General features: G+C 44.4%; 1 protein-coding gene across 1 annotated transcript in view; it reads left to right on the plus strand.

The window, feature by feature from the left end:
• The first annotated feature begins 1951 nt into the window (after positions 1-1951).
• The window catches only part of LOC138636067 (chromaffin granule amine transporter), an 8398-nt gene continuing 349 nt past the window's right edge, over positions 1952-10000 (plus strand). The window contains exons 1-16 of the mRNA XM_069723899.1: positions 1952-2048; positions 3537-3868; positions 4445-4569; positions 4682-4740; positions 4956-5039; positions 5698-5790; positions 5867-5956; positions 6032-6075; positions 6514-6574; positions 6884-6979; positions 7060-7138; positions 7725-7776; positions 8389-8452; positions 8700-8819; positions 8989-9122; positions 9708-10000. The exon at positions 9708-10000 is cut by the window's right edge and continues 349 nt beyond it. Coding sequence (XP_069580000.1) covers positions 1952-2048; positions 3537-3868; positions 4445-4569; positions 4682-4740; positions 4956-5039; positions 5698-5790; positions 5867-5956; positions 6032-6075; positions 6514-6574; positions 6884-6979; positions 7060-7138; positions 7725-7776; positions 8389-8452; positions 8700-8819; positions 8989-9122; positions 9708-9818 — 1641 coding nt within the window. The 3' untranslated portion in view covers positions 9819-10000. The remainder of the gene's footprint in view (positions 2049-3536; positions 3869-4444; positions 4570-4681; positions 4741-4955; positions 5040-5697; positions 5791-5866; positions 5957-6031; positions 6076-6513; positions 6575-6883; positions 6980-7059; positions 7139-7724; positions 7777-8388; positions 8453-8699; positions 8820-8988; positions 9123-9707) is intronic.

The following is a 10000-nucleotide window of genomic DNA, read 5'->3' on the forward strand; positions in this document are numbered from 1 at the left end:
TATTGAATAAATGAAAGAGACTCGAGCAGGAAAATGTTCTTCGACGTCTGGAGACGCAAAAAAATACATAAATGATAAAAGACATTTTGAAAACTGAAAACTTTGATCTTCCTGATGATTTCCAGACTTCATTGTGTTCGTCAAACAAAACAGTCGAATGAAAAATTACATTTCGGATAAATTTTCCATCAAACAGGAGAAAGGAGGGGGTTGGGGGGAGTTGGGGGGTGAAGCAAATGAGATGTGCAGAGATAAGAGAATGAAAGGAGGTTGTGTGTGTGTGTGTGTGTGTGTGTGTGTGTGTGTGTGTGTGTGTGTGTGTGTGTGTGTGTGTGTGTGTGTGTGTGTGTGTGTGTGAGAGATAACGACGTTAGAGATGCTAGAAAAAGCTTCTAAAACAATCAGAGTCAGCAGACGGACGACGTTCACAATAAAAAACGGAAAACAGAAGAGCTGCGGAAAAGTTTCAGATGATCAGACGTCATCATATTCAGAGACGACACACGACGCCACGAAACTGCAGTTCATCCCATGTCCACTAGAGGACGCAGCAGACAGACGCCATGCTGAAACAAAAATAAACACGTTTACAACAGAAATAAACACGTTTACAACAAAAATAAACACGTTTACATCAGAAATAAACATGTTTACAACAGAAATAAACACGTTTACAACGTTTACAATGGAAATAAACACGTTTACATCAGAAATAAACACGTTCACAACCGAAATAAACACGTTTACATGAGAAATAAAGATGTTTACAACAGAAATAAACACATTTACATCAGAAATAAACACATTTACGTGAGAAATAAACATGTTTACAACAGAAATAAACAACGTTTACAACAGAAATAAACACGTTTACATCAGAAATAAACACGTTTACAACCGAAATAAAGATGTTTACAACAGAAATAAACACATTTACATCAGAAATAAACACATTTACGTGAGAAATAAACATGTTTACAACAGAAATAAACAACGTTTACAACAGAAATAAACACGTTTACATCAGAAATAAACGTTTACATCAGAAATAAACACGTTTACAACCGAAATAAACATGTTTACAACAGAAATAAACATGTCTTCTCTCCGAAATATAAAGTTTAATTTATTAAAAGAAAAAGCTGTATGATGTGTTTCAATGTCTGTCGGAGGAAGAAGACCAATCAGGTTATTTTGGATCTCGGATGAGGAATGTGAATGCGGATCAGACACCAGCCGGTCCCGTTGTTTTATTAAAGATCAGATGTGATATGAAGCAACTGCTCCGTTATTACAGCACAGAAACATTTTGAAACCAAACAACAGATCTTAGTTTATTTTAGTTGCAATACCGCAAGTGACCACCAGGACAAACTAGCAGCAGCTCCTTATCATCTGTTTTAACATGTCCATAGAATTGGACTGGATTAGACTAGTTATAGACTAGTTATAGGCTATTCATACACTAGTTATAAGCTTGTCAAAGACTAGTTATAGGCTAGTTATAGGATATTCATACACTGGTTATACACTTGTCAAAGACTAGTTATAGACTAGTTATAGGCTAGTCATAGACTAGTTATAGACTAGTTATAGGCTAGCTATAGCCTAGTTATAGACTTTTTATAGGTTAGTTATAGACTAGTCATAGGCTAGTTATAGGCTAGTCATATGCTAGTTATAGGATAGTTATAGACTAGTTATAGGCTAGTCATAGACTAGTCATAGGCTAGTTATAGACTAGTCATATGCTAGTTATAGGATAGTTATAGACTAGTTATAGGCTAGTCATAGACTAGTTATAGGCTAGTCATAGGTAGTCATAGACTAGTTATAGGATAGTTATAGACTAGTTATAGGCTAGTTATTTTAGTTAGTTCACTGTTATGGTAGTAGAATGTCTGCAGGAAACAGGTGACATGCGGATAACCGTGTGTGTGTCCGTACAGACATGGCGTGGCTCCATCAGAGTCGAGGTTCTCCCAGACTCGTCCTGGTGGTGGTGTGTGTCGCTCTGCTGCTCGACAACATGCTGCTCACTGTGGTCGGTGAGTACGCACACACACGCACACACACACACACACACACGCACGCACGCACGCACGCACACACACACACACACACACACACACACACACACACACACACACGCACACACACAACAAGATGAAGTTTCCTGTTTTACCGCCCCCCCCTCCCCGTGTTCACTTCCTGTCCTTGTGTGACTGCCGGCCCCACCCTGATTAGTTTAATCTGTCCCTCGTTGTCCTCCTCTCCCTGGTTTACTCAGTCTTGAGTGCTCGCCTTTGTTCTTTGTGAGTTCGTTCCCGTGTTTTTGAAACCCAGTTTGTTCTTTTTCCTTTTTTATTTTTGTTGTATTTGTTTCATTCTTAGTTTTATTCTTAGTTTAGCATCTTACTTTTTTAGTTTTAGCTCTTTTTGGATCCAACCGCAGCGGACCTATTTTTTTTTTTCTTCTCTCTCGATTGCTTGCCTTTACTTTTGCGTTCATTTAATCGTCCTGTCACCATGTTGTGCATTTGGATCCTTCCTGCCTCTGAACCTCAACACGCAGTGTAAAAGTTTGACATACGTTACGTGCACAGCGACAGCTAACATGGCTGCCAGCGGCTCATCGGGGACGCGTTAGCTCCAATCTGACTTTGTATTCCAGGAGAAAACTTGATGCTTTTTCAATGGGAGTCTATCGTAGACAGCCCCTAGTGGCCCTCAGTGGTACTATAGCTCCCACAATTGAAATGTCGTGTTGCTCTGGATTCAGTTTTAGCCTCTATTTGTTTACATTTTGTTAATTTATCTCTATAAGCAGCAGAACTGTGTGAGACACTCCTGCCTGCAGTGCATCATGGGAGTTCAGACCAACATCACTGGATCACTGTGATACTGAAGGAAACTTAAAATCAGACAGATTCTCAGGCAGCTTCTGACCTGGTTGATACTTTCGGTCGTGTTGCGTTTTCAGTCTCAGCTGCTGGAAACCGGTGACGCAACTCAGAACCTTGAGGTCGCCACTGTCGTCAGCTGTTAGACTCACACACACACACACACACACACACACACACACACACACACACACACACACACACACACACACACCCTCGTCACCTCCTGACCTTGATCTTTAAAGTCTTCTGTCTCCTCTCAGATAAAATCTCCTTCTTCTTCTGCTCTTTCATCCTCAGATCATTTTATTCTCGTTTTATAGTTTCAGCTGCTGATGGTCGTCACGGTTACGTGTGTGTAAATATTTATTTACATCAGATTCATCAGTAATCTGAGTGACTAAACAAGAATTTTCCCGTATGTTTTGCCATTTTATAGACAAAGAAAATAAAATGTGAATAACTTGCGGCCGATATTTAATGTCTGTTATTGTGAATGATTCCAGTCCGTTCTGCATGAGGAGTGTTTTTATTTTTGGTATTTTGATGCAGACTGTACTGAATACAGATGAAGTGAGTGATGTGAGTCGATCAATCATCTGTAAGAATCGATCCACGATCTTCCTCCTGCAGTGCCGATCATCCCGACATTCCTGTACGCGATGGAGCATCCCAGCCCGGAGCCCCCGACTGCCCCCCCCTCCCTGCTGCCGCTGCCCGGCCTCGGTGCGTCCCGCCTGGGCACCGCGCCCTCACAGCCCACATCCTCCGACCTCCGGACTTCCCAGCTGCCTCGGCCCCGCCCCGTGGCTACAGACTCAGAGACTCCTCCCACCTCCTCTCCTCTGGTGTCCCTGTTTGATAACTCCACCTTCAGGCTGCAGGAGATCCATACTGACGAGACTCCCAGAACCGAGCCTGACCGGACCGGGCCGACCACGGACCTGCACATCAACGACACCACCGTACCTGCAGTCACCATCCCATAATCAATAATCAATCATCAATAATCAGTCATCAATAATCAATGATCAATGATCAATCATCAATAATCAATCATCAATAATCAGTCATCAATAATTAGTCATCAATAATCAATAATCAATGATCAATGATCAATCATCAATAGTCAATCATCAATAATCAATCATCAGTAATCAATCATCAATAATCAGTCATCAACAATCAGTCATCAATAATCAATGATCAGTCATCAATAATCAATCATCAATAATCAGTCATCAATAATCATTTATCAATAATCAGTCATCAATAATCAGTCATCAATAATCAATGATCAGTCATCAATAATCAATCATCAATAATCAGTCATCAATAATCATTTATCAATAATCAAAAGATCGTTTTCATCACTGATCATCTGATGAATGAAGTCTCATCTTGTTTCCTTGTTTTGTTTCTCCTCTATCTCGCTTCTTTTCCTCCATCTACTTTTTTCTCATCCCCTCTTCCTCCTCCTCCTCCTCCTCTTCCTCTCCCTCCTCCTGCCCCTTCTCCCCCTCCTCCTGCTCCTCCTGCAGGAGTCCACCTGTCTTCAGGACAGTGTGTTCCTGGAGGAGGAGAATGTGCGAGTTGGTTTGTTGTTTGCGTCCAAAGCTCTCGTCCAGCTGCTCATCAACCCGTTCGTCGGCCCGCTGACCAACAGGTATTAATATTAATATTAATTATAATAATCGTGTCGTGTTTCTTTATTTCCGACATAAAGTGTAGATGAAGACGGACTTCCTGTATGATGATGATGTCATCTGTCTCTGCAGGGTGGGCTACCACATCCCCATGTTCGCCGGCTTCATCATCATGTTCGTGTCGACCATCAGTGAGTTGTTCTGCACACAAACCGGCGACTCGTTTCCTCTGTGACTCGTTTCCTCTGTGACTCGTTTCCTCGGTGACTCGTTTCCTCTGTGACTCGTTTCCTCGGTGACTCGTTTCCTTTGTGACTAGTTTCCTCGGTGACTCGTTTCCTTTGTGACTCGTTTCCTCTGTGACTCGTTTCCTTGGCGACGCTCTAACGAAGCCTCCTGTTGTCAGTGTTTGCGTTCTCAGGAACCTACGCTCTGCTGTTCTTCGCCCGCTCGCTGCAGGGAATCGGATCATCCTTCTCCTCGGTGGCAGGTCCTCCCGACACAGTTTCACCTCACCTGTAATCACACCTAGAAGCGGGCGGGACGTCCCGACAGGCTGGAAACAGGAAGTCACGCTCATGTGATCGCAATGATTAATGCAAATTAGAGAAATCTCCATAATATTTGCAGCAGTTTGCAATTTAGCTAAATTCTTTCCATCAAAAACAGCATGAGCAGAAACTCTGCTGAAAGTATTACATCATAAAGTCAGACTTTCAAAATAAAACAAAGTGAATCATTAGACTCCGCTCCCTCTCACAATTTATTTCCTCGACTTTCAACAATTTTTCAAATTTCACTGATATTTTTCATTTGGATTAATAGAAAGATGAAACTGCGTAATGCTGGATGTTTATGGAATGTTTCCTTATGATATCTTCCCATGTTTTCCACATTGGAAACATTTGATCATATTTCTCCATGAGGGCTCTATAATATGAAGAGTATGGGACCCAGTACTGAACCCTGGGGAACTCCTCCACTATGTTTTGTGTCTAAAAGTCATCGTTGACGTGAAAAAACATAATATTATTTAACAATTTACTGTTTAATTTTATTAGAAATATTGTAGTAATTGACTTTTATTCTGTTAAAATGAAACGTTGACTGACCCTGGAACACCCGTGATCATAGCGTCATGTGTGCAGGTCTGGGAATGTTGGCCAGCGTGTACACGGACGACGAAGAGAGAGGCATCGCGATGGGCGTCGCCTTGGGAGGACTGGCCATGGGTGTCCTGAGTGAGACACACACATACACACACACACACTGTGTGTGTTTGTGTGCGTTTTTAACGGTTGTGTGTGTGTGTTTCAGTCGGTGCTCCGTTCGGCAGCCTGATGTACGAGTTTGTGGGGAAGAGCGCCCCCTTCCTGATCCTGGCCTTCCTGGCCATGTTTGATGGAGGTATGAACTCTCGGACTCGGAGCTGCTGCCCCCTGCAGGACAGGATGAACTAAGTTCACTGTGTTTGTTTTGCAGTGTTGCAGCTGTGCATCCTGCAGCCGTCAAAGATCTCTCCGGGGGTGAGTCCACGTTAAAGTTCAAACACGTTATGTAACATCACGGAAATGTATATTTTAATATATTCAACAATATGATTATGTTACGTTGTTCTGGATAAATCATCTGAAGTTTTATTGGGCTGCAAATGTTTTCAGAGTAAAAGGCTATGAAAGGTCTCTGTCCGCTGGGCTTTTACTTTGAAATGGATACAGGAAGTGCTGAGTGTGATGCAGTGGGCCAACGTGAGCGGATCAAAACGAGGCTTCGAGTTGACGTTGTGAATCAATCTGTACACCTTAAATGTTACCATGACAACATGTCACACTCGGTTTTATGTGTCAGACGCTTTAGAGACGACCGGATGTTGTTAAATGTCCTGTGAACGTTTTATTTCCTCACCTGCAGCGTCGTCCAGGTGTTTTTAGGGATCAGATTTAAACGTCATGTTTCTGTTTCAGAGTGTGGAGGGAACGCCGTTACTGACTCTGTTGAAAGATCCGTACATCCTGATCAGTGCAGGTAAGCAGCTTCCGCTCACCACGATACTACGTCCCGCCCACCGATAGCTGTAACCTGACTGCACCACAGACCTGTCAATCAAACAGACACGCCCCCAAAAACAGGTCTTCTTGAATCTTCTTTTCTAATGAATGAGGGATTATTTTCAGATGGACCTCCAGAAAACTAAGAAGAAGGAGTGACTTTAGCTAAATATCCAAATATGGATCTTTTCTGTCTCCGTAAAAACCGAGATGGCGACGGCCAGACTCGAGGCTCCAAAACATCTCGGTGGGTTGGTACTAAAGCTGTCCGTCTGTCCGTCTGCAGGCTCTCTGTGCTTCGCCAACATGGGCGTCGCCATTCTGGAGCCGACTCTTCCCATCTGGATGATGCAGACCATGTGCTCCCCTAAATGGCAACTTGGTACGATCCAAGCTCCAAAAAGCTTTTGGTTTCCTCCAGAATCCGGGTGAGGAGCCTCTAACAGGTGTGTTGTGTTGCAGGTATGGCCTTCCTCCCGGCCAGCATCTCCTACCTGATTGGAACAAACCTTTTTGGAGTTCTGGCCAATAAGATGGGACGGTGTGTGTGTGTGTGTGTGTGTGTGTGTGTTCATGTATGTTTGTGAGGTCCGGGTGAGTTCAGACTACATGAGGACTGTTTGGGTCCTCGTCTTGTTACAAACCTGCAAACGGCGGCTGGTCGAACGGGTCCATCAGACGCCGCTCAGCGGCCTCGGGACGGAACGTCCAGGCGCTCCGACCAATCACAGACCAGCATCAGCGGTTCAGTACGACGATGTTAAAGTTGAGAGTTATTTTTCCAAATGTAGTTTCTGGTAGAGACTCGACGGCCCGATCTGACCGACAAACGTTAATAACAGTAAACTTTATTCACGGTATCAGAGAGCTTCAGCAGGATCAACCAAGAAAAGACCAACATGATCCGGCAGCTCTGCGTCTCGACCTCACCGACACTTTACAGAAGAACACTTAAGCTCAGATCTCCGGGTTTTAAGCTTCACGTCGTGCTGCGGAGGAACGCTGAGCGAAGACGCTTCCTGGGAATCAGTCCAGCAGCAGATTAACTGTTCTGGAGGACGAAGTCCTGTTCAGACCTGAAGGAGGAAACGGCTGCAGGACAATGATGCTTGTTTCTGTGTCTGCAGGTGGCTCTGCTCCATGTTGGGTATGTTCATCGTTGGAGTCAGTCTAATGTGTGTGAGTACGACACCACTTGAACATCCAACCATCCTCCATCATCCATCACCATCATCCATCCATCCTCCATCATCCATCCATCCTCCATCCATCCTCCATCCATCCTCCATCATCCATCATCCATCCTCCATCCTCCATCATCCATCACCATCATCCATCCATCCTCCATCATCCATCATCCATCCTCCATCATCCATCCATCCTCCATCCTCCATCTATCCTCCATCATCCATCCATCCTCCATCTATCCTCCATCATCCATCCATCCTCCATCCTCCATCCATCCTCCATCATCCATCCATCATCCATCATCCATTCATCCATCCTCCATCATCCATCCATCCTCCATCATCCATCCATCCTCCATCCTCCATCATCCATCCATCCATCCTCCATCCTCCATCATCCATCTATCCTCCTCCATCCTCCATCATCCATCCATCCATCCATCCATCCATCCTCCATCCATCCTCCATCATCCATCCATCCATCCATCCATCATCCATTCATCCATCCATCCATCCTCTATCCATCCTCCATCATCCATCCTCCATCCTCCATCCATCCAATTTAACCTGCAGTAACATCACATGGTTCCTGTGTGTGTTTCAGGTTCCTTTTGCCACCAGTATCTACGGTCTGATTGGACCAAACGGAGGTCTGGGCTTCGCTATCGGTGACTATCAGACAAACATGAATATACTGACATTATTAAACATGTTTCATATTTAATAAAGGAGAAATAAATTTGTGTTTAGTTCAGTTTTTTTTTTTACATCTATGTACTCCTGGAACAGAAACTCTCTCGCTTTGTCTTCTAATATTTTAACCGTCCGATAAATAAAATGAATAAATAAAAGTATTCATTGGTCATCACATCGACGGTGTCGTGTTACTGTGTGATGACACCTGTGGTCCTTCAGGGATGGTGGACTCATCCATGATGGCCATCATGGGTTACCTGGTGGACATCCGCCACGCCTCCGTCTACGGGAGCGTCTATGCCATTGCTGACGTGGCGCTCTGCATGGGCTTCGCTATCGGTAAGAAAAGATGGTGGAGATCATTCATTTGTAATATCAGGATAAAGACACCCCGGGCGTGTTAATTCAGGAAGTAGGAGAAAAAAAGGCTGATGGTAAATGTAATCCACATTTAAAAAAACAGTGAGATGCACAGTACTTCCTGTAAAACCCTGTGTGTTTGTTCCAGGGCCATCCACAGGGGGCGCTCTGGTGCAGGCGGTGGGCTTCCCCTGCCTCATGGTGTTCATCGGGGTGATCAACATCCTGTATGCTCCGCTCTGCTTCCTGTTACGCAACCCCGAGGTCAGAGAGGAGAAAATGGTAAACACCAGTCTGAACCGCTGCAGCCAATCAGAATGAGACATTTTCTAACATGACCTCACAATCCATCAGACTGGCCCCGCCCCCTTTTGGGGGGAAACAAGTGACTGATTGCCAGTCTTTAATGTAACTTAATTCAACTCCCTGATGACAGACAGTACACCTGAAGCCCTCCGTCTCTGTCCTGATTGGTCGGCTCAGGAACGCCGATGATGTCACTCGGTTTATGTTTCACAGATTCTGGAGTTCTGATTGGTTCAGATTCATGAAAACACTCAGAGAGCAGCGGCAGGTCGCGACACGTCCAGGAAGTGTGTGTGTGATGTTCAGGCCAAAGTGTGTGTGAAGTCATTACACAGTGATTAGACTGATCACAGATCAGAGGCAGCAGCCTTCAAAGCTGCAGAGGAAACATTTCTGCTTAATAAACTGTCAATTACACAGATTACAGACTCACAGCAGCGTATTGATCTGGTCTGTGTGTGTGTGTGTGTGTGTGTGTGTGTGTGTGTGTGTGTGTGTGTGTGTGTGTGTGTGTGTGTGTGTGTGTGTGTGTGTGTGTGTGTGTGTGTGTGTGTGTTGCAGGCAATCATCGACCAGGAGTGTGTGATGCACAGGAAAAGCTACAATACACACAAGGAGAGTCGTGAGTTTCCTCTGAGCGACTACAGTGAAGAAGAAGAGACAGAGGAGTGACACACACACACACACACACACACACACACACACACACACACACACACACACACACACACACACAGACAGACACACAGACAGACACATACACACATGTCCATGCTGTGATGTCATCTCCCGTTTTACTTTCATCATCAGACTTCCTGTCTTCGGGTCGGAACGTTTCTTAAAGGGACAGCGTA

The sequence above is a fragment of the Brachyistius frenatus genome, unplaced genomic scaffold (genome assembly GCF_029030835.1).
Source record: "Brachyistius frenatus isolate BFR_SWC_R1_liver_20210118 unplaced genomic scaffold, ASM2903083v1 Contig_349, whole genome shotgun sequence".
Taxonomy (NCBI): Eukaryota; Metazoa; Chordata; class Actinopteri; family Embiotocidae; genus Brachyistius; species Brachyistius frenatus.